Below are 25475 nucleotides of genomic sequence, written 5' to 3'. Positions count from 1 at the left end.
ACAGCAGTGAAATATGAAAGAGCTTTCTGGGAAGGGAGATGGGGCAAACTGTTAAGGAATGTTAGTATGGCTTTTGGTAAGGGAATGGACTGGGTCATATTTTGCACTTCCTGCAAATGGGAAAAATGAATCAACTCAGTGACCCAGTAATCCCCTTCCAACACTTTGTTCCTAGATGGTATCTTTTTTTAAACAGTTATAAAGCCAATCTGTTAAATGCTAATACCCTACTATTTTCAGAAAAGAACATTGAGACTCTTCCACATAAACCTACCCATAAGTTTACAAGTCTTTGACTTGAATCCAGCTTGCAGCTCCATAAAATGAGATGGGTACACCTGTGGATGTTAAAGCTAATGGGTCTTACAAATCCTTTGGCAACCTGTAGTGTAAATTGAGGGTATCCAGCTGCTAAGAAATATTTTCCACTCAGAAACTGTTTAAAAATGGTCAGGAGATTAAAGTCAGAATGAACCTGTTCCAAAGGATATATGTTAATGCGTCCTGCAACATCAGGTATCTTATTTTAAAGAAAAATAATTTTAAAATTAATTTAGAAATATTAATATATAATATAAAATATTAAATAAATATATAAATAGGATATTTTGAATGTGCTATGCATGTTGCTCTAAAATTAGAAGAGTTTATAACTTTAATCCTATATTCTGAGGCAAATCAATTGTCTTTCAATAAATTCCAGCGACTTCAGTGGAGATGCTGTGAATCTCCATGTCATGGTTCTGTATGCCTAGGGCAGGTACAAGTCATTTTGCAAATGCTGATTGTATAAAATATTCAGCAATTCTGTTCTGAGCCTTATTCAGGGAATGAGCCTGATTCAAGGGTAATTCTTATTTCATAGGAAAAAATGAAGTTGCTGTGGGAAATATTCTAGACATTAAAAAATACAGTAAGAACTGAAAATAAATCTCTGGTTAAATGAATTGCCCTTTTAAATAGTTAAGTTCTGAAGATACAATAGAATTAACAATGAATTCTGTCATTCCGTCCTCTAAAGGGAATAGGATCCAGTGTAAGACAAATGTAGATTTTTCTAAAGGCATCTGATACCAGTTACTGACTTCAGAGTCAGCAACTTTTTAAAAAATAATAATATGAATCTACTTAATATTTTGATCTATTTATTAATCTATTGTAGATCTTAATATTTAGCATATGAACAGACCTGGAATAAGCGAAGCACATGTACATTTCTCTATGTAACAGGAGGACTATCATGAGATAGTGCTAACCCTCTTTTCCACAACCCCAGTCCCCAGCTTTATCTTGCCACCTTGTCTCATATAGATTCTCATGAGATTGGCTGTTTAGTGCAAGTGAAATAGTGAAATCTTCATCTCTCTTTTTACCACCCCAGTGATTTTAATCAAATATCTTTAGCAGGTATGTTCCCTCTCGATTATTGATCCTGAATGAACAAGGTAATTAAAGTATGTGCATAATGTATTCTTGACTGTTCCCGTTGAGGTCAGTGGAGCAATTATTAGCTTGTATGGCTGCTTCTGTACCTTGAAGACTGTGTGTCATGTTTTTCTCAAATGCAACTTCCAGCATTAATGGCAATCAGTTTCAGTTCCTGAGAAATGGGCTTGTGAGGTGAAACCAAGGAGTTGTGCTTCAGAGCTAAAAAAACCAACCACACATTCAAAAAGTCTTGGTGTGAGACACTCATTTGTAACAGAGAACTGAGTTTAAAAAGTGATACAAGTGCATCCTCATAACTTAGAGACAGCAATGCATTAGCACGAATACTAAAGGCTTCTATGTGCTGCATGCACATATATGGGTGGGAAAGTGAAACCATTCTCAGCAGGTGAAAAAAACCCACAATATTTAAAACTAGACTGCAATCACAGTTAACTAATATCTAATATTAGAAAGTGACAGTTTCTGTGGAACCTCTTGCAGAGAGTCAGAATTCTGCTGTGCCAGCAACCTTATTTCAATTTTAAAACAGTGTTCCTGCCAATCAGAAATGAAAGCTGTGCTCTGTGTGGGTTTTTTTTTCATCTATTCAATAATCTTCTAACTTCTGCATGTCTTGTTGCTTCATTTACAGATGATTGATACATGTATCCAATACTTTGCTGTAGCCGGCCATTATCTCCCCTTCTTGGACATCTCAGGTTGTATTCATCTTACTGACAATACCGGAAATATCTTTGGAAAGGCTGTGAGCAACTCCAGATTCTCACGACACTGTACTGTAGAAAAATTACCAAGAAAATATTTCCTATTCTTACTTCAGAGGGCATTGTGAACCCCAAAACATGAGCTTCTTTTCTTCACTGGCATCATGGTGCCATGCTAGGTATCTGGCTTGAGCCATCTAGCTTCTCTAAATAGGGGGTGTCCTCCTAAGGGGGAGCCTCAGGACTCCTGTGGTCTGGCAGAGTTATCTACATATTCCAGCCAGAAGTGAAGAGCAATACAGGCTCTGCCTCTTTATGGCAGACAATGCCCAAGAAGGGAAGTTTCTGCAGACAAAGGACACTACCTCAAAGACACATGGGAACATGAATGAGAAAACCAGGCTGGGCTGAATGCTCTCAGCCATCGCACTGTGTACTTGAGCTCACTCCAAGGGTTTGTGGGGCCTGTTTCCCAATGAATGTCAGTGTATGGCAGTAGATGTGTGCCTGTGCTCAAAACGCAGCACGGGGACAGTGAGTCAAGCTATGGTGCTGTGACCTCTTTCCCAGGTTGGTTTTTACTGACCAACCCCTCAGTAAAGAACCTTCTCTTAAAGTTCAATCTGAACTTCCCCTGACACAGCTTGTGCCTTACGACTGGTCAGCACTTCCCCCTCAGCATTCCCTTCTCCAAGCTGAACAAGCCAAATGACATAAACCGCTCCTTGTAATTCTTGTGCTCAAGATATTTCACCATCTTGGTCACCTTTCTCTGGGTGGTCTCTAATAGTTTAATGTCTTTCTTGCATTGTGGTGCTCAGAACTGCCCCCAGCACTTGAGTTGAGGCCGCCCCAGTGCAGAGCAGAGCAGAGCAGGACAATCCCCTCCCTTGCCCAGCTGGCGATGCTGTGCCTGATGCCCCCAGGACACAGGTGGCCCTCCTGGCTGCCAGGACACAGGTAACCCATGTTCAACTTTCCATTGACCCAGACTCCCAGATCCCTTTCTGCAGGGCTTTTTCTCCAGCCTTTCATCCCCCAGTGCATATGTATAACCAGGTTTACCCCAGCTCAGGTGAAAAATTGAGCATTTGTTGTTGTTCAGTTTCACGCAGCTGGCAATTGCCCAGCTCTCCAGTCTGTTCTGATCTCTCTGTAGCTCTTTTCTACCCTGCAAGGAGTCTTGTTAGTATCATTGGCACACTTTACATTTAATTATTGCATCCATATAATTTATAAAAACATGACAAATTGAGCATTGATGTCTGGCCACTAACCTGATATAACCTCATTTACTGTAACCCTTTGAGCCCAACTTGTGAGCCAGTTGCTCACTCAGTGTATTATGGACTTGCTCAGCTGAGTGCTGGACAGTTTATACAGGATACTTTTGGAGACAGTACCAAAAGCTCTGCAAAAATCCAAACCCACCGTTTCTACTGGCTTCCTGTGGTCAGCAAGGTGGATGACCTTGTCATAAAAGGAAATAAAGTTGATTAAGCAGGACTTGCACCAATGAACCTATGCTGGTTGTGCCCAGTGACTGAATTGTCTCTCAAATATTTCTCATTATTCTCAGAATAACCTTCTCTATAATTTTACCAGGCACTGAAGTGAGACTGAAGGGCCTGTAATTGCTGGAGCTTTCCTTCTTTACCCTTCTTAAAAATTGGGAGAACTGAGTTGAGTCCTATGAGTCTCAAAAGATGTGGATTTAATGTCCACCACCCTTCCATGGGGGTTAAGAGCATTACAGACCAGGCCCTGTACACCTAGAACAGCACAGTGGCCAGACATACCACAGGACCTGAAACTGGAAAGGAACTGAAGTTTAGACATGGTTGATATATCTAAGTATATAACTTAATAAAACATTATGAGAATAAGAAATCTAAAATACCATCCTATATAGACAGCCTATACTAGGAGAGCTCTAACTGTACTCTAACAGGTCCTCTGTAAGTACTGTACTTCCTGCTAAGCCATTCCAGCATTTAATAGCTGCTTTGGAGACCACAACACCAATACATATGCCTAATAACTCAAAAGGAATTTCCAGTGTGCTTCACACTTTCCAAATCCTCCTCTACTATTTCCCTGTCTTACCACAAACAATTCTGCTGTCATTGGTCTTATTTTCTTCACTTCTCTCTCAGATGTAGTTTTCTCAATGTCATCTCAGAACTCTCTCCTTAAAATCTCTACTTCTAATTAAACACTTGTTAGATACAGAAAGTGCCTTGAAGGATTGGTATGCAACAGTGGTAATTGAAGAAAAAATTAAATTAATTCAGATTCATTTAATCTTTTAATAATTTTCTGATTTACAGTTTTTCTCATCTTAAGAGATTTTCTTTTATCCTCAGATTACTGTTGTTGACTTGTTTATTCTGTGACTTCATATCTGTTTAGAGCAGCAACAAGCCCTTTCTGATTCTGCTTGCTGATCCATTTCCTGTATAAGTGAGATGCAATGGGAACAGAAATTTGTGCAAATTCCAATTTGTGTTGGGTGAAGGATCATCAAGGAGCTGCATGACTTCTCAGAAACCCATTTGCATTATTGTGGCCTGGGATAACCCAGAATTTTGCCTCTGCCTAGGAGTCCCATGGGCAATGGGTTCTCCAAAGGTCTTGATTAAACTCTTCTAACCCGGCCAAGGAATTTCCCAACCAGTTATTTTTACTCTAAAGATAACCCTGGAGAGTTACACATCTTTGCAAAACAAAAAGGCAACCATGAGACACATGTCTCCACCCAATGTTATCTTTGTCCTTTTTGTGATGTTTCGAACTAAGTAAACTTCACCAATTTTATTTTCTCGAGTCTCATTTTCTGGACAGTGGATGGTTTTTTTCCTTGCCAGCCTCTATCTCTAACTCTTCACACCACAAATTCAGTGACAGGAAATTCCTATCCTGCACCATCTGAGTCCAGCACAACACCTACTGGGTGGATTGATTATGCAGAATAAACATTTTTTGTTTGTTCCTTCCAACAGGTGCAAAGACATCCCACCCTAGATTTTGCCAGGCCACAGAATATACTGGCTGCATCCAGATGGAAAGATATTCAGAAGATAAAAGTGAGTTCACAGCTAGATTTTGATATGTTCCACATCCTCCATGTTTCCGAGTTTAGGAAAACCTTTTTTATTAAATTGCGGTTCAAGGCCAATATGGTAACGATGATAAAAATTTTATCTTCTGCCAATAACTACATCAAAAGCACAGGAAAATAGGGCACGATTCTAGAGTTAGTTATCTTGCTGCAGCTTTTTAACAGCATCAAAAGCAATGACAGTCTTGTCACTGTCATATATTTCTATAAAACTGTGTGTTTCTTTCACAACCTGTATGTTTTTAGTAGTGAATGACAAGCAATAGATTGTCAGAAAAACTAAAACGGGCCCTAATTCTGTTTTCAGACTAAGTCATGAAACTATATTCCGGTTCTTAGATTTTCACAGAAGGTAAAGGCTCATTTTAGGTGTAATTTATGTTCTGAGGGTGTCAAACCTACATTGTAGAGAAATTTCATTCTCTGTTTAAGGAGATGGAAGAGGTCATCTAGGTAAAAATCACATTCATCTGTAGAATTAAATATGCTAGTGGCTTAGGTTCTAAATAAGCAATGGAATAAACATGTTTTTAGTTTAAAGTTGTCTTAAAATATCTGTGGCATAAAATACTACTTCATTGTTCCAAAGGAATTACCGATTATTTATTGCTAAACACTAACCAGTCCTAGCAGACATTTCTTAATAGACTAAACCTTGCAAGTATTGAGTCATATCTCTTTTATTGTGCACATTATTTTTCAATTTTTTTTTATTTTTACTGTTTTGATAGATTTAAAATAGAAAACATGTGGAGCCACAAAGTTCTTCAAGTTTCAGTCCAATGCAGCTTCATAGGAAACAGTTATGGGGTTTCAATTGTTCATTCTTTCCAGTATCAGGTAGATTTTGAGATTATATTTGCCAACATACTGCCCTACTTCCAGGTTTAATAAATGTTAGAAGGAAAAAAAGGTCTGTGGCCTGGTATCTTTCTGTATCCAGAGGCTAATGACCTTTCAGTTAATACAGTTTCTAAATGGCAGAAAGAATCGTGGATAGTCTAATATGGAAGTACATAGTGCTGGTACAATTGATTTCTTCTGCTAGAAGAAAAACAACCTAACTCACTGCTTTCTAAAATGTAGGAAAAGGTTGTGTCAGTTTGATTTCCTTAAGACTACTCCTACAGGAAATAACACAACTGGCATCTTTAGAGAAATGTTTCTGTTCCCTATAAAACATTCTGTGTTAACATTTCTAGATGCAAAATGAGAAAGGAAACTTGTCACTGACAGAGAAGCCAGTTAATCTTGTGCTTTCTCCACACTACATCTCATCTGTAACAGTTTGGTTCCCTGAAAACATCTTTGAGAGCAAAATTAGGTGCTTCCCTCTTTCTTGTCTGAACTAACTGCTTACATTTCTCCTAAACTCATGAATATGCTATTAACAAGTAACTCATCAACAATTCCTCTTACACTTTTTGCCTTTTAAACAAAAATTACATTAGGTCTTAATAGTTATGATACATTTAACATTTGGAGAAGACTTTAATTTTTGTTTGCTTTTGTTGTTGTGCTTTCTAATGGCTGCTGTTGGTTAGAAAGGAGATTGCAAGAACTCTTTTTTTCCTGAAAAATCAGAATTTCTTAGGTGTTATCCAAATATTCAGGTCTCAGGGGAGGAAAGAGCTAACAAACATGAAATTGGAAATGAAGACCTCCTACACATGATTCAGTAAATGACCAATAACAATTACTCCTAAGTCTTCTGTTTAACAAGCAACAAAAATACAGTACTGTCTTGTCACTGACTGTAATACTCTTTTTGGAAGTGACACAGAGGCTCCTGGAGTGCCATGTTTCAAACACTGAGTGCACATGAACTGGATGCCATAAAAAGATGAAACTACTGCAGCTGACATGGACCTCAGAATGCTTCACATCCTATGTAGTCTTATCACATTTTGTAACCTGGAGCATGCCTGCAGAACACTTCCTGCTTTTCTCATTAGCTCCCTGCCTCCACTTGTCTAATTTCTCCTGTATTTGCACTATAAACATTTCTCCCGTGTTTGAGTTTTTATTTTCCATTACTTTTTACTGTTGCTTGGTTTCTGTAACCTCAGCTCACAAAGGTTTTTTTCAAAACCTCTGCTTTTTATTATGATGGACCAAGTCAAATAGGAACGGGCTCCCCAGGGCAGTGGTCACAGCACCAGCCTGACAGAGTTCTAGAAGTGTTTGGACAATGCTCTTGGGCAAATAGGGTGACTCTTGGGTGCTGTGCGGGGCTGGGAGTTGGGCTTCATGATCCTGGTGGGTTCCTTCCAACTCTGCACGTTCTGTGATTCTGAAAAATCGTTGAATTTTGGAATGGCTCAGGATTCAGACCATGTTGCAGAAATGTATTTCCCAGTTACCCCCTTTCAGTAAAATGGATTCAATCTTTGGGTAAGGATTCAATTAGGTATTCCAGTGCTGCTCAAGCCCTGTGTTTGAGCCAGTACTTTTGTCTGACTTACACCAGGAGATAGCTGTTTTGCCAAAGATAACAGTAATTATTGGCTGAAATACTTTTATTCATCAATTGGCTCATTTAAGACAGCAAATAAATAAATAAATAAATAAAATAATCAAGCTCTGTCATAGTACAGTATATCTTAAATAAACAATCATTTTACCATGTGTTGATGATTAATGGATGGCTGTTTCTGGCAAACCACTCAACTGTAGCTCCAGGCATGGGACATCATAAGTTTCCAAAAAAGTAGTAACAGCTCCCCTTATACATGCTTCAGACAGCCACTATACATCGCAGTTTCCATGAAAAACAGGAATTTGGACTTGGATGAGTTGATTTTTTATAGGTCAGAGCTTATAGCTCATATAAATTGTGCACACATTCTTCAATGGTGCAGGCCTCCCTAATATAAAAACAGATGCAGCCTTGTGTTCATGTGGTTCATAGAGTGTGTCAGTGTTGGACATTTTATAAAAAAAAATATCCTGCAGTGGTTGAAAACAAGCCCTTCTTGCTTCACTAATTCTGTCCCTTTTCCACTCCTGCCCACTTCCCTTTCCTGCTGTAGTGGTGCAAGCATTACAGCTGGGCACCACTGTAACCATCTGCCCCTTGTAACCATCTCCAGCATTTCCACTTGGGAAACAAACACAAAAAACACTGCAGCAGCATTACTGGCAGCTAACAGAGCACTTCAATTTGGATTTTTTCCAGTATTGTCTGGATGGTGTATATTGTATTTTTCCAGAGCTCAGGAGTTGGCCAGCAGGAAGAAAGACTGCCTTGTTGTGGCTGTGACACACCAGATCAGGTTGAATCTCCTGGAGAGGATGGGAGATGCAGAGTTGGCTCTTTCCCAGGAGCACTGGAGTACACTCAGCACAGGGGGGTTTCTGGAGCACAGAGCTGGCAGCGGGGGAGGCCGGGCAGGAGGGTGCTCTGCTCAGCAGGACTAGGCTGGCAGCCAGGTCACACAAGGCATGGAAAGAAAGAGACATTCACAAGACTGCAAGTGGTAGGTTCAGTTTCTTCAACTTGGGAAGGTACTGAAAATTGCTGGATTGACACCGCCAAAAAAGAAGGGAGAGTTGCTCTTCTTTTTAGAGGGTCTCACTTAGGAGGCCTGATTTTCTCAAATTTTGGTCCAGTTTATTGGTTTTGTGTTCTAACTCTGCAAAAGGGCAGTGGCCACAAAATGTTGAGAGAGATTTGAGGGGTCACGGGTGAGTTTGGGCATCACAGACAACTCTCTTCTGGTTCAGCTGTCACAGAAGCTGCAAAACACAGCCATGGGGCAGGTCCAGAGCCAGTGCCAGTAAATGCAGGTAACCATAAGGCTCCTGTAGCACTGCCCGTTGTGCACTCAATTCCATTTCTGAAACAATACACGGTAAAAGAGGTTGGTGACAGAAGATGCCTACAGTAGAGAGGCTGGCCAAAAAGCAAGGAGAAGGTGAATGAGGAAAGGATAAAAATACTTGGAGGTGCCACAGACGCTGGTTCAAACAGAAAAACAGAGGGACATGCACAGTTACTGTAGCCTTCCTACAGAGCTATGAGAAAGCACCCTGGAAATGCTGTAATACCTTTGGATGTAGCTGGTTTATTTATATTGTTTGGTTTTATGTTTTCTTCCAAAGAGAATGTTATTATTCCAGTGGCATCATCCTCTCAGATCTGTGTTCAGGCAGATGCTGACACACTAGATCAAGTGTGGATGAAGCCCACCAAGACCATTAAAGTGCTGGAGCATGTGACCTGTGAAGAACCTTCAGAGAATTGCTTTGCTAAGTCCCAGGAGAAGGCTCGAGATGGAGGAGACCTTATTGCTGTCTGTAACTCATCAGAGCATACAGAAGACAGAGCCAGACCATTGTCAACGATGCACTGACAGGACAAGTGGCATATGTAAAACTCTGATTACAAGGAAACTTTAATTTTTTAACCAGGAAGTTGGTCAAACTCTTGAAGAGGATCCCAGAGACTCTGCAACCTTCATCTCTAAAGATATTCAGAACTCATCTGGCAAAGCCATGACTCACCTGGTCTAGCTGGATACACTTAAAACAACATCAGGTTGAAACCCTCGCCAGAGGCCTCTTCCAACCTAATTAATTCCATGACTCTATGACCTAACCAATTATCTTCTGCTTTAATTTCCACAACACCTTTATAATATTGATAGCTTTAGTTAAAGCAAGGAACTTCTCCTCATTAAACTGTTTTTAGTGTTCTTTGTTAAAACAGCCTCTGAAAATTTTTGTCATTATTATTTTTAAACTCTTGCTGCAGACAAGCTGTCTTGAAATACACAGCTGAACTGGAGGAAGAGGAACATAATGATGCTGACTGTCCTTCCTGGCTTGGATATGACTGGGATGGTAACATAACCACCTTCACCAAAAAACACAGATCAGAGCCGGAAAAAATGAATTCTTCAAAATTAAAAATGAAGAAATCGTGCAGCATCTCTACAGTTCAAGGGTTTTTCTCTAGAGCATGAAAAGACCACTGTGTTATTTTTTCTCAAAACTAATCACACTTTAATAAAAGGCCATTTGTTGCATTAATAAGGAAGCATAGCTAATCTTTCGCACAGGAGTATGAATGCCTTCAAGCAAGACAGCTGCACTCAGACAGCACTGCTAAATCTCAGATGTTGGTTCAAGCTGTCTTCATCTTTCAATAAAGAAAGTTTTTGTAGTCCCGTGCAGAGTAAGCAATGAATAAATCTGCATGTGTTGGAGGCTTTGTTTGTCATGAAGGTCCTCTCCAGGACATAAACACTGACTCCCCAGAGAACTTCACACTTGATGTGGCTGGTACCCATCAAGTACAGCCTTCCTGAGGAGCTGAGGGCAGTGAGTAGGCAGTGACTACAGATTCTTTAATACACAACTACACCCATGCATTTAAGCACAGTTCTCCACTTCTCAACAGTCACTTGAGCACCCAGAGCCCTCATTCTCATAAAAGCCCCTTGGGCTGAGTCCAACTCTCTGAACAAGCTAATGTTCATGTCTGCAGGTCTGAACTGTGGGCTGGCTGGCAGCTGAGAGAGCAGGAGAACCAAATTAAAGGGAGCACCGATGAAAAAAAGTGTTAAAGTATAAATTTGCTCCAGTTACAAGAATGTCTTCTCATCAAATGGACAAAAAAAGATATATGGGCACACAAGGGATTTGCCATTCAAATTCTAATTGCTGATAACCTACTAATCTTCCCTCATCTAGAGAAAAACAGTTCCACCTGAGCAGAACAAGACATTGTTCAATGCCTTTGAGGAAACTCACAAGGGTTTGTCCTCCTTCAACTCATTCTTGACCTTTATATTAACATTCTAGCTGGTCTCAACATGCATTAGCTTGGAATGAATATCATCAGTAGCTTTAGTGGTAGCACAATCTTTCTGCTGGCTAATTTAAACTTCTTTAAGCAAGTAACTAACAAGTCTGATGTTTAATTCCTGCTAGATTTAGAAAATTAATGAATTTAAAGTCTGAGTTTGCTTTCTTTTGAATATGGACAAAATAACATGTTTTCTTACTATGTTCTCCCCTAAACTGCTGATGCAGCAGTCTCAAAAACCACAACCTTAATCTCAGAGGCTGACAGGCTTTGTATTTCAGGTGAATAATGGGACCATTAAATGGATTCAATCTTGTGAAGTACCTACTAGACTGTTTTCGTGTTTTCATGTGATGTGAATTTTGAGGTGCTTTTTTCACTTTGGCTGCAGCAGGGCATAGAAATCATTAGTTTCAAATATTTTTCTGCATATCCAAAATCATTATAATTTATTAATTTTGTAACTTTTAAGAGTATAATAATAACTCATATCTAATAATGTTGTAATGCCTTTAGTAAACTACTAGAAATGTTTTATATATTAGTGCTTATATTAAAAATACAGATAATTTGTCCTATGCATCAGTGCCCACCTCATCCCAACAAACAGTACACACAACAATAAACAGGAAGTGGAGTTTTTAACCACCCCGAATAACAGCAGATATGCTGCCCTTGACTCTTGAAGTCCATTAGCCAGGGGCAATTATATCTCCTGGGGAATCCTGTGGCAAAGAAGTTTATTTCATAATGTACCATTATGACCTCAAGAACATACACATAGATACAAAACTTAAAGCCTGAGCTGACAGTCAATTCTCTCCCACTCCTTGCTATCCCCTCAGCTGGCAAGGATTCTGACATGTCAGCTTAAAACACAAATTTCACTACTGTTTTTATAAGGTGCCATAGAGATGCAGGGAAAGGCTTTTAAAAGCTCCATTTACTTCACTGTGTGTTTGTATTACAGTGACACAGAACCCTCTCCAAAAATCGAGCCTGCCCTTGTGCAGACCCACCTGCTCCCCCCACCTCCCTCTGTGCCTTCCTGCCTCCAAGAGCTGCCTGGCAGCCTTGCAGGACAGGGCTCTGTCACTGCAGACAGAGCAAACTAAGAGATTCCAGCTCTCAGTCACTAGGGCTACACCTCCTTTCTATGGCAGCTGTTCCTTCAGGGGAATGTTCAGGTGGACTCTCCCCAGAAGTCCAGTTGGAGGAGTGCTCCACCTTGAAATCAGCCAGATCCATGGTACTTTTATTTGTTTTAAAAGCTTTTCATTGCAGGTAAGCAGTGGTAGACATAGCTGGAGTTCTTCTTTCTAGCCACAGATCAGAGGTTCAGGATGACACAGAGCAAGTTCTGCCATTTTACAGAAGTATTTTTACACAGAAAGTACCCATTGCCCAGGAACGAACTGCTCAGGGTTCAATCACCAAATGAAAAGACCACATAAGAACCACACTAAAAGTGATTTTTTCCTGTCCATGATACAAATTGGTTGAAGAAAATTCTTTGCATTTCACATAAACCAGTAGAATTCCCACAGTATCGAGACATTTAATTTAAAAGTATAACAGAGCTTGCAAAGCATGTCATCTTGGAAGTGTTGAAAATGCTTTTTTATTTTTAAATGACAACTCCAAACTTTTGTTTGAAAGCTACCAGCTTTCAAACTGATACGGTAAGTGGGTCAACTTATATAAATTCTGAATACATAAGATCATCTCATTTCTAAAAGGCACTAAAAGTAAACCAGACTGTTTAGCACCAGCACTGTCATAAGCAAATCTTGGGTTAAAATGCTTTCATTTTTAATAGCTTCTCTTTTATATTAAGAATATTCATCCAAAAAGTTTCATAATTTTACAGAAATGTTCCTTTCTTGTGGTTTCTTGATTTAATCTCCTTGGCCTCTTTCACCTTTAAGAACTCTTCAGCTTGACAGACTGGATCCAGCTTTGGCTTTTAAGACATACTTTGCCATTTTGTGTGTCAGCCTTAATCCATTTGTCTGTTTCATCCCTTTGATTCATGTGACCTGGAAAAGAGAGTTGTCTTAGTTTAATTTGACACACAGTAAACATATCATCTTCACAGTCTCATTTTTTTCCAAGCTCCCTGGAAGCACTTATAGCACTTTTATTTGCTAGAATTTGTGTACTTTTAGCAGAGGCATTTCCTTCTTGATACATTTTTTTTGCATTTATCTAATTTCCCATAATACATCTTTACAATAGAGTAGTGGTTTTTATTATATAGTACTGCACTTTTTATTCTAAGCTAAGAAATGTGTTATGGTGGGTTGACCCTGGTTGGCTGTCAGGTACCTACCAAAGTCACTCTACCACTCTCCTCCTCAAATGAATAGGCCAGAGAAAATATAACAAGAACCTCATCGATCAAGATAAGGACAGGGAGAGTTCAGTTACCAGTTACTGTCACAGAGAAAACAGACTTGACCAGGGAAAAAAATTAATTTCATTTATTCCCAGTCAACTCAGAGAAGGGTTATAAAAAATAAAGCCAAATCTTAAAAACATATCCCACTCACCCCTCCTTTTGTTCTAATTTCACTGCTGATTTCTCTACTTCCTCCCCACCAGAGGCACAGGGGGATGGAGAATGGGGGTTTTGGTCAGTTCACACATTATCTCTGCCTCTCCTTCCTCTACAGGAGGAGAGCTCCTCATGCTCTTCCCCTGCTCTGACACAGAGTCCTCCACAAGCTGCAGGTGGATCTCTGCACCCCTGCAGACCTCCAGGGGCTGCAGGGGAATCTCTGGCATCTGGAGCACCTCCTGCCCCTGCTTCTGCACTGGCCTGCACATCAGCAGGGCTGTTTCTCTCAAGTATTTTCACTCCTCTCTCCAGCTGCTGTGTGCAGTAGGGTTTTTCCTCTTTAACTGTGTTATTCATCATCACTGATGGGTTCAACCCTGGCCAGTGGTGGGTCCATCTTGGAGCAGGCTGGCACTGGCTCTGTAGGACACAGGGGAAACTTCTGGCAGTTTCTAACAGAAGCCAGCCCTAGAGCCCCTCCCAGCAACCTTGCCACACAAACCCTACATGTACTGGTTTTCTTTGGGATAGGGTTATTTTTTTTATAGTAGCTAGGATGGACCAAACTGATGAAAACAGTGTTGACAATATATAAATTTTGTTATATCTGAGTAGCCCTTTCAGAGTATCAAGCCATTTTCTTCTTCTAATACTTCTCTGCCAGAGAGGAGGCCGGGGGTGCACAATAAGCTGGGAGGGGACAGAGCCAGGACAGCTGACCCCAAATGCCCAAAGGGATATTGTATGGTGTCATGTTCTGTATCAGAGCTGGCAGAAGGAGGATCAGGGGACATTCAGTGATGGCATTTGTCTGAGCCAGTACCTGTTACATGAGATACAGTCTTGCTTTCCTGGGGATGGCTGAACACCTGCCTGCCCTGGGAAGTAGTGAAAGAATCCCTTATTTTGCTTGGCTTGTGTGCACAGCTTTTGCTTTATCCATCAAAGTCTTAATTTCAAAGTCTCTTTATCCCAACCATGACTTTTCTCACTTTTACTCTTCTGCTTCTCTCCCTCATCCCACTGGTGGGGAGTGAGTGGTGCCTGGTGCTCAATAGCCAGTTCTGGTTAAACCATGAGATACTGATCTGGCCAAGTAATTTCAGATTTTAATTGTTATTGTAAACACTGAAAAGAGACATAGCAAGACCTGATTGTCCAGATGCCTGGACATTTTGCTACTATTACTGTTTCCTTATGATAATGGCCTAAAAAAAAACCCCACAACCATGAGCTATCTCTCTTCTTACGTGTTTCACATACACTTTGTATTCACAGTCATGCTCTGAAAAGCTCATTGTATAACAAAGAAGAGAGTTCAACTCAGTCTCATTTTATAATTAAGAAACTGAGGCCAAGAGAGAATAAGTGACCTTCCAAATTTATACAAAAGATTTGTGTCCATATTGGGAATTAAACTGGGATCTTTAAAATCCCAAACCAGTGCCTTTATCACTAAGATCAACCTTCACTTTGGTTTATCTTTACAAAATATCATTTATTATTACTTCAGTGTTCATTTAACTGTGTGAATTCTAAGTTTAGAATAATTTGGGACTGGAATAACATGAGGGATGGCAGGGAAGCAGATTCTGAACCAATTTTGCAAACATGCTCTGCTCTGTAACACAGCTGAAATTAAATTTTGGCCACGGCAAAAACAGTGGCAAAACTCCAACTGACATCACTGCATTGGTTTCCACAACTCAGGCCTATGTGCCAGAACTTTTCAATAGTGTTTCAGTGCTTAAGCAGCTCTAAGTGGGATCGATTTAAGTTTATAGGCCAAACCCACAGCAAGTCACAATAGGCTGAGGTATGGTTTGGAAGTACAGAGATCTCGGAGGACTCCAACAATGTCAGAGTCACTTCAGTGCCCCTTGTTATCAGACTACAACATGCCTTCAGGCATCTCCAAGGGGATGTCCTGGTACAATTTCTGCACTCCTCATTGCTCCAGACAGCAGCAGTCTCAACCACACTCAGGGTCAGTATCATTCCTACAGTAAAACAAAATCCACAGACCTCTACTCATCATCTAACTTGCAGACTTAAATCTGTGATGAATCACCAAGTTGAATAAGTGTGTTGGATATGGAATGCATTAAAATTTGAAAGTTCAGTTCCTCAAAGCTTTCCTGAATCACTGATTTTCAATAGTTTTGTATCAGAGAGTATAGAACAAAAAATAAACAGAGTCTTTTAAGCATAGATAGCACTTAAAATACTTCATCAGTCTGTTTTTTAAACAGGAAACAGCCTCCAGGTGACAAGAAATTGAACCAACAAAGAAGCATAAAGGAAAATTTCAGCTGATCCTTTAACAGAGCTGTAGAACACTAAAAATACAGCTTTTTCTCCTAGGGAGAGAGGACACAATTAATGCAGGGCAGAAATATATTTCCAGAAAGTGGCTATTGGAGTGCTTGGTCCCAGTTCCTCTCTCTCATGTTTTTGTGACTATGGCTTGTATTTCTGTATAAGAAACAAACACTGAAGCACAGAATCAGTGCTGTAAATGGTTTCATGCACTACTTACACCTTGGTAAAAAAGTTAAAGAAGAGTTTAGGGAACACAGAAACAAATTTACAAGAGCCATTTTAAAGCCCAGTTGCTGTCTGAGCTCTGTTTCTCATTTTGTTTTTGCTCTGTGAATATAGAAAAAAGTTTTGTTCCTTATACTTCTGGAAATTTGCCTGTGAGGCAAATATTAAGGTTATTAAGCCCATCACTAGTAGGTGGTTCAAAGTTATTTCCTATATTTAAATGACTTTATGTATGAGGCACTAATCAAGCAACAAGGTTTAGTTGGAGACCTTTTGACGACCGCTTGGGTCTTAACTGTACTCACTGCTTGTACTCTGAATACCATGAGAACCTAAGTGGATTTTGAGGAAGAATTTACTAGTTTGATTAAATCACAAAAGCAAACAGCCTCCTGGACTGAGAATGAGGAGGTGGGAGGGGGTGGGTGGTGGAATTAATTTCAAAACCTACCAGTCAAGACAGCAGCATGAGTTCAGGAGAAGACAGATACACCATTATATGGGTATACCTCTATGTGTATGCTTTTAAAGTCCAGGAAAAAGGTTGTGTTTTTTCCCCCTCCCCAGTATGTGGTGTTTAAAGGAAGGTAACACCTTTGCAAACCTTTACAGTCAAGTACTGACTGTTTATTTACTTGCCTTCCTGGAGACTGGAGAAGTTGAGAGCTCTATTTTCATACCGCAAAGCACAAGAAGAGGATCATATTTTAAGTGTTGCTCATTGGTAGTGTTAGGACTGTGGAATATATCAGAAGGTTGTGAACAGCTTGAGTCGAATGCAAGCTGAAACCAATAAAAATCTGTAGGATAGCATCTCTTCTAATTTGTTTAATAAAAGTTGGATGAACTTTCTATTTGACTCGAAGGAATGTAATCTTTTCCAGATACAACATGGGTCTTTGTTTATTTTTTTTAAGATATTGCTTAAGGATCAAGGCTTCACAGAGGGCAGTGTGTAGAGGGACATTATAAAACAAAGCTCTTCCCACTCAATTCTAGTGGCCAAGAGTCAATAAAAACTGCTTCTAAGAAAGAAGGAAAGTTCTGAAGTGCCTTGAGAACAGACTAAACGGGGGGGCACGACAGCAGATAGTGTTACTCCTGGGATCAGAACTGCAATGCTGACTGCAACAAACCCAAGACAGCTGCACAGTGGGAGAAAAAGCTCTACACTTGGCCAGCTGGTAAGCTTCAGATAAAACTTGAAGTTTCAGCAGACTGACATAATACAAGCTCTTTCAGTGATTTCCCTTTTAAAGGCAAGTTGCTTGTCTCATGTTATTCACTGCCCCTTCAGCTGTGTTTGTATTCAACCCTTGAACTCCAGGCAGCTAAAAACAGACATTACCTTGGAGTACACAATATAGAATTTCTCGTAATGAAGACTCTCAAACACATCCATCCGTAAAGCTTTGTGCATGGTACAAGAGACTCATGCAGCCAGCCCCCTCTGGCACACTGGCCTTAAAACAATCCTAAAGGGAAGGCTACAGCATTCCACAGGCTGCTCTCCCAGTACTACTGTATGAGGGACCACTGAGTGAACAGTGAGGAGTAATTATTCCTGATGGCAGGAAACATCTGTCTACATCCCCTTTGCTCCAGCAGGGAACATCAGGCAGAGTGAAAGTTGTAATATTTCAGTGCATGCCCGTGTGAATGATTGTTGTAAGGAGGAAGGTGCTTCTCACCACAATCTATGGGGAGAACCAGGCAGGATGAGAAGACCTGAAGCATGTTAGTAAGAGAAACCTGAAAAGTCAGAGATAGGACAGTAGTGTCAATGTCCATCTTTTCAAAGGAATCTGGTAATTACAGACAGACTGACTCTCCAGAGGCACAAGAAGAGGAAGGCCAGCTAAGAAGTTCTGCAGCATTAAAAGAATGATCAACCAATAAAGTAGAGGCAATGTGAAAATTTTCACAGGGGAAAAGGAGTTAGAGAAGTCAATGGGGGATTTCCTCTGCATGTCCAGTGTACACATCTAAGGGAAGGCATAAGTTAACATGTGCTGTAGCCAGGATGGGATTAGTACCAAAACCTGGAAGTCCTGTTAACTGCTGCAATTGTTGTCATGCTGACAACAACTGGGGGCAAGTATGTCTCGACTTGGGAGAAAGCTGCAACTCCCAAAGCATATGGTCTTTGTATTAAGGACAGAAAAATACAGAGAGATTTGACAGTTGAGAAGGCAAAAACAGGGAGACACAGTAACAACAACAAACATCCACAGCCTCTGAGGAGCACCTGGGACATGGTGGGACTTTTACCATGGAAACTCACACAGCTGCTGCAAACCAGATGAAGTGACTGCAGAGTTGAAAGATTACTCAGCACCAAGCAGACGGCATCAGGTGAAAGGCTGCTGGATATGAACTTGGCACTAGAACTGGGGGATGGAGAAACACCCAAAATCAGGTGAGTCCCTGGCATCACGCAGAGATGAGATTTACATGGTTTATTTTCCAGACAACTGGGTTTGGAAATTGACACCATTTGCTACAAGGATTCAAATAAAGTCTCTGAATGACTGCAAGAATTTTTCCAGCAAGTTCATAGCGGTCAACACACAAGTTGGCAACCAAAGTGGCTGAAGTGTGTCCAGTGGCTGCATTTCATGTAGTCCCCATCCACCCACGTGCCTGATAAACTTTGTTACTGTGGAGTGAGTGGGAGCAGATGGTCACATCAACCTGAGACAAGAGAAAACTGGGCTGGAAGCCTCTCCTGAGGAAGCACTGAATTTGATCTGACATGCTCACAACACCTGGTCTTCACAACCTGCACTACTGACAGTCCTACTGCCTCCCAGACGAGTGCTACAAGGAAGTTTACCTCGCTATTTAGCTACATTTCCTTTACCATAAGGTCAAGTTATAATTTCTAGTCCTATTGCCAGTTGACAGAACAATTTATTTCTTTATTTCTCTGTAGCAACTTCTTATGAACTAGAAAAATGCATCTTCTCTTCTCTTTGTCTTCTCTTTTGAGACAAAACCAGGATTTTTAAGTCTCCTCTTGTTAATCATGATTTTAGGACTCTGATCACGCATTCTCCTTTAGAGACTCTACAGTTTTGAAGCACAGTACTCAAAACTGGACACATTCCAGCAAAGGATTACTAATGCCATGTAAAGCCAAAGGATTATTTTGAGTTTTACAGAAAAATCATGTTAATTTGCTGTTTGTTTTCAATGGTGTAACACTGTTGTTTCCTGATATTATTTAAATATTGCTCATCTTGGGACTACACAAGTAATTGTTCCTATCCTTGTACTTAGAACTTAACTTATTGGAAAATAGCCTAAAAAGCATGTAAATCAAAATTATATTAACTTTAACCTTGACCTTCAACATGTTTGCAACCCCTTTGACATAACAGTCTCTTAAGTTCATTTTCAGCTTAAATATTTAACACATTTTAGCCTGCTACTCTTACCACATGTACTACCTATAGCTAATTACCTCCACAAGCATAAGATTTAAGAACACAGCCACACCTGGAGACAGGGAGAAGGCAGACATTGAGCAGAAAGGGTTTCTCTTCTTGTCAGGGAAAAGAAAGAACACCTTGACATGATTACAATCAGAAATTACTGTAATTACTCAAGCACTCTAAAGGCAGCCAAACACTTCCACTGATGGAAGCTGGACCAGTGCTTAGCATGAACTCTGTTTTTGTAACATTTCATTATATCATACATACTGCTTTCATGACTACCTACTGATACCAGTGGAAACAGATGCCCTGCCCTTGCAAATTACTTCAAAGAACAAAAACTCCCTGTCACTGCTCTCTAGTTCCCCTCCCTTTCTCAGCAAGTGTCTCAATTTTGCAGGAAAGTCCCTTATTTTCCTAAGAGAGCAAACCCATTTTCACACTCTCATCCCTCTGTCTCTAGAGCACTCGCTCCAGACTTCCATCATCTTGCTTTCACTAAATCCCACTCTATTCCTTGGCTAGCTGGCAAAACCCTGGGTGTGAGTGCTTGTGGGGCTGTAGTGTATTGACTCCCCTCTCACTGTGGAAGTGGGGGCTGATGATGTACATGATAACTGCTCTACAGCAGTAGGGAAGGCTTTCCTAGAGCAGGAAAGAGCAGGAATAAGTGCATGTTTACCCAAATCACAGAACTCTGCCCTCTCCTCCCACTGGACAGCCTTTTCTCTAACACCTTCAAATATTCCCAGAAGCAAGTCAAGCTTCCTAAAAGGTCCCAGTTGCTGTGTTATTCACATGAGAACCGGATTTTCTGAAAAGCCTTCTGTTTTTAAACTAATCTTTGAACTCAAAAGCATAAAACTCCTAAACTGCCATGCCCTTGTGATACAGTTTTTAAACCTCTTGGCAAAGCCCCTTTTCACTCTCTATTTTACATTTCTTCAGTCACAGCAGCAGGATTGCTATGGATCTTGTACCTGAAACTTCAACAGTGAATAATGCTCCCAGGATACAGAAATTGTATTAAATGATTTTCAATTATTTGAGAATCTACTTATACAAGAAAATTATGAAATATCACCTTTAGGAAGGAGCAATTGTTGATAGCGAGGGGGCAAGTGCAGAAAGAATACATCGTAAGGTAAAGAGAAAGAGAAGCAGGAAGTATCTCCCTTTTTATGTAATGCCGTAAGTTCTTTAAACAACTGATAATCATTGGCCTAATGCTGTTGCCTTTGCATAATTCTTGATGATTTCTGTGCCTTTGGAACGTGTATATTTGAGAGTTAACTAATCAGAGTCACTTTTGGCCTCAAGTGCCAAGATCATTTCCATACAGAACAGTGGGTTGAAAAATTGCATCTGCTTCAGTGATGACTGTCCCACATAAACACTGACTGGGTTGTGAAACCAGAGAAGTCATTCAGCTGTGTATACTTGAAACACCACTCTTATCTTTAATGTTGCCAAAGTAGCAAGATGATTGATTGGCTGGTGGTCCTCATTCACTGAGAAGTCTTGTTTTGCTGCTGCGGTGATTCATTACACCGAGTCTTGCTAGAATCTGGGGTCCTTCCACAGATTTCTAGTCTGACAACTTCTAATTATGATTTTCAAAGAAACTGTATTTAATAACCACTACTAAATTTAAGTGCTAGTTACTGTTCCTAGGCAGGAAGAGATATATGAGCAGGCTACATACTAAAATTATATAATTACACTTCCAATGTTTTCCTGACTCTGAGTTGTTCATCTTACATTGGGGAAGAAAAGAGTTTTTATGCATATTTTCTTTTAAAATTCAAACGAACCCAATCTGCAATCACAGCAGGTCACACTGACATAACACGTCCAAGCATAAAGCTGGAGCCCTCAGACACATGAAGTTAATGTTTTCTCTAGAGCAAACTGAGTAATTGGTAAAAGCAACAGCCTTAACTTCTAGATAGCCACATCTGGAGTGGGGGAGGGAAATACACACCCTGACAGTGAATTGTATGACTGGTTTCTAAAGCAGGAAACAGCAAGACTCAGGATTCTAAGTTCAATTTTAAATGCCTTACAAGAATACTTCCAGTAATTGCAGGTACCTTTCCATGTACTCTCTCTCTCTCTATTCCTCCAGCTCCAGCTTCTTCTGCTCATCTCCCACCCATCATTTCTCATCCTATCCTGCACTACTGTACATTTATAAATATGCCATATAACCCCTTTATTTCCCCCTTTGACTCAGAACAGACAGATTATAATTATCATTATATTTTTAATATGATAGATTGCCTAGGAAAGTCTATGTGACTTTCTAAGCCAACAAAGCAATGGGTCAAATTCAGCCCTGGATTATCTCCCACATATTCACTGGACTAATGCTAAGGGGGAATTTGGCTCTAAGACTTTTGTTAGAAGAAGCTGATTACATTCACAAGTCATTTACCAAATAAAATTTTAAAGTCATCCAGTAACATGGGGAATACAACAGCACAAGCAAACATCTGAACATGAAGCAGATTAAACAAGCAGCTGCCAAGGGCAATAAACTAATAAAGAAATGTAGATGTGTTTGACTTAGGCCAGACAGACATTTATTGGAAGCCAAGATTAGTAAGCCTTACCACTTAGAGTTACATGATCGTCTTTGGAGGCACTCTGTGTTTCTTTTAACTGGATCTCTGAGCTCACATCCACTTTTCTTCCAGACAGCTCTAAATAGGCTTTGAGAGATGCAGGTACCTTGACTGTAATTGAACCTGGTATAAGTTTAAGTGAAAGCTAGTTAGTTTAACCCTGAGATTAAAGCATGAAATAGTCCATTATTTCACTAACTTCAATCAAACCATCATTTGGTTGTGCTTGGTTGGGTTTTTTTAAAAGCCTTCAGAAACAGTTACCACTTTTTTTTGGTCACTGAAAGGATAAATGAAAGGATAAATGTTTATGATAAATGAAGGTATCTTCATTTATCATAAAAAGATTATGTCACATGTAGAAAATGGCATAACAGTATTTCCTTCACATACTTGAAAGTAAATAGTGACATATACTTCAAGCAATGTTTTTTGGTAGAGGATCTTATTACAGGAAGGATCAAGGGAAGCAAATATAATAGATCTCACAGGTATTATGAATTTAAGTTCATCTTCTAGTTGCATATTGACATTCCAGAGCAAGGACAGGGCATCAGAGTTGACAAATAACTCAGTCACAGCGTGGCACATGAAGAGAGAATTGCTCCTCTGGAAGGATGAGATGCTGCTCACTTACTGTGAACACTGGCAATTGTCTTTGCTTTACTGCTTAGGGCCAGCTGCTCATGTCCTCCAACAGATGCAGTCTCAAAACTGACAAACCAGTTTAGACTATGCATCACTAAAATGTAAACTAGTAGCAAAATTTCAGCTTTGGTGGCCTGAATAATTCTACTTTGAGATTAAAACCAGAAATTCTGACTTCTGCTTCCCCAAATATGTGCATTTATGCATCAGACCAAAGGCAGACACTGGGCCCTCAAGCTGCCCACATTAGTCATCTTTGGAATAACTCAGTCACAAAGTTTGAAAGCTCTCTCCTACACATTAGATCAAAAACCTGAAAAATTCAGAATACATTTCCTTTTTATGTGCTCCTTAGTTTTTGCTCAATTTCAACAATCACTTTAGAAGAACATAAAACAGTTTCCTGACGTACACCCCAGATGCTTAAGCAGAACATGGTAAGAATAACAGCTAAGAAGCACCAGAAAGCAACCCTAGCTAAGCAATTTAGACACAGCAGAATCACTTGCCTGTGACAGTTCTGATGAACAAATAACTTCCAGTATAATTTAGGCCTGCATTTTGCTGGATACACAAAAGCCTTAGAATAAGAAAGGGAAAAGGTCTTCATCTTTAGGTCCTCTTTGGAGAGTTGCTCAGTGATGACTCATAAAAACCGACACACATGCAGCTCATTTATCACAAATGGGACATTTTCTACACTGCAGCTGTCAGCAGTTACTCTGAATTTACAGGGTAAACAGAAACAGAATTTCAACTTTGCCTTTACTAAACTGCTGCCAGAAGAGATGTTAGAAAATATTTTGAAAACATTAATTAGCTTTTATTAAATACATTCCTCTTTTCTTCTAGCTCAAAGAGATATTAACTTAGCAAAATAAGTGATACAAAAGGTAAGCAAGAAATTATATAAATAAACTTCTTTGCAAGAATGAAGCCAAAATAGATTGTACAGAAGGATGCACAAATTATTTCAATTCATTGACACCATGAGTCCCATTTTGAGTAACTGTTAGGTTTTAACAGGGCTTTGTTTCACAGGAGACAGAAGTGGACCAAATACCATGCTTAAACTACCTGAAGTGTCTGACATTAAAGTCAAGTGCAGAAATGCTCTGGTGTGTTTTGGTTTGTTTGGGATTTTTTTTTGTTTGTTTGTTTGCATTTTGGGTTTTTTGGTGGTTTTTTTTTTTTTCCCCAAACTAGGATTAACAAGATGTATTTGGGGCTCTGTAACTTACAGTATCATATCTTCAGAATGGCAAAATTATGAATTCAACTTTAGGTGTGAGCTTTTAACTAAGAAGAGAAATTTTAGTGAGTAAGCAGCAAAAAAATGAAGGAAAATGGTTATTTAAGTTTCTTCCATCTTTGTTTCTCTGCCCTCAAATTTTCATAGTAGGACCTTTCAGTCAGAAGGCAAGTAAAATAAATGTATGTGTGTCAGTTATCACTGCACATACAGCATCATGGAGAAAATTGTGCTTAAGGCAAAGGAACTCTGCAGAATTCTGCTGGGCATATTGCCAGGAGAAAAAAAAAAAAGGAAAACATTGAAAAACACAAACACATTTAATCTATCTTAAGTCTTCTTGTCCTTTACAGAGCTTATTGTATTTTAAGTATTTATAGACATCTTCCAATAATGATGCAAAAATAAAAAGTAAATAACAATCACAAACAGATAAGCCCCCATACAAACTCCAATTTCCTTTTCTTTTACATCAAAATCTGCCACAAAAAATATTTGTTTTAGTTTGCTAACCTTTCTGGGATTTCAGATCCACTTTTCTTAATTGACTGACATAAACATCTATTGTCCCATGATATGTAGAAGCTTTTAGACTTCCATCTGACGAATCTAAAAAAACAAAAGAAAAACTTGTGTATTATTCACTCTTTTTAAGTAAACATTTGCTAGAATCTCTTTGTACCTCAAACTGATTTTTATCAATTCTTCTGTGTTTGAGAAGTATCATAACAATTTACAGACTGTCAGCCTTCACTTAGGTTTTTTTCAGAAACCTGTTATTCTATCTCCCCACTCCACAACTGGGGCACACACTGGTCCCCAGGCTGTAGCTCTGCAGTTGTTCTACATCTACAAGGGCCCAGGTGCACATCTTTCTACAGGAATGTCTTTATCTTTGTGTGAAAATCAAGCACAAAACTTGAATACTAAGATATCCTTTAGTTTCCAAAAGAGTTCATTTGCTCAGACTCTGTGCAGGGAGAACTTGACCCAGGAAAGCTACCCCATGCAAAAACCAAGCAGCTGTTCACTGCAGCATCTTGTTACACAGAATAACTGAACACAGGCTTTGTAAAGTCTGATTCACTACATCTGAACTATCAACAAATGTTTAGTATGTGCAGGAAAACAGCATTTGTTCTGTGCCTATCTTTTCTTCTATACCTTATTAGCAGAAATTTATGATCATAAAACTTTGAGAAGAAGCATTTTTACAAATAGAAAGTCTTTAAGAAGCTTTAAGTGTACACTTGAGTAGTCTTTATTTGCAATGTATTCCAATTTTACATGCACAGACTTCTATAATATTAAG

The 25475-nt window shown here is 39.6% G+C and overlaps 2 protein-coding genes across 2 annotated transcripts in view; one reads left to right on the top strand and one right to left on the bottom strand.

Annotated features, from left to right (window-relative positions):
* The window catches only part of FBXL13 (F-box and leucine rich repeat protein 13), a 59645-nt gene extending 48681 nt beyond the window's left edge, over nt 1-10964 (top strand). The window contains 3 exon segments of the mRNA XM_068189264.1: nt 2084-2174; nt 2177-2246; nt 10034-10964. Coding sequence (XP_068045365.1) covers nt 2084-2174; nt 2177-2246; nt 10034-10244 — 372 coding nt within the window. The 3' untranslated portion in view covers nt 10245-10964.
* A 1567-nt stretch (nt 10965-12531) lies between these two features.
* Nucleotides 12532-25475, bottom strand: part of FAM185A (family with sequence similarity 185 member A) — a 36884-nt gene continuing 23940 nt past the window's right edge. Inside the window, exons 6-8 of the mRNA XM_068189635.1 lie at nt 24677-24772; nt 22252-22386; nt 12532-13128 (exon numbers count right to left, since the gene is read on the bottom strand). Of these exons, the coding sequence (XP_068045736.1) occupies nt 13013-13128; nt 22252-22386; nt 24677-24772 (347 nt within the window). The 3' untranslated portion in view covers nt 12532-13012. The remainder of the gene's footprint in view (nt 13129-22251; nt 22387-24676; nt 24773-25475) is intronic.

This window comes from Anomalospiza imberbis, chromosome 5 (assembly GCF_031753505.1).
Source record: "Anomalospiza imberbis isolate Cuckoo-Finch-1a 21T00152 chromosome 5, ASM3175350v1, whole genome shotgun sequence".
In the NCBI taxonomy this organism is placed as follows: domain Eukaryota; kingdom Metazoa; phylum Chordata; class Aves; order Passeriformes; family Viduidae; genus Anomalospiza; species Anomalospiza imberbis.
The sequence above is the reverse complement of the archived record's forward strand: the minus strand, read 5'-3'. Positions and strand labels throughout refer to the sequence as shown.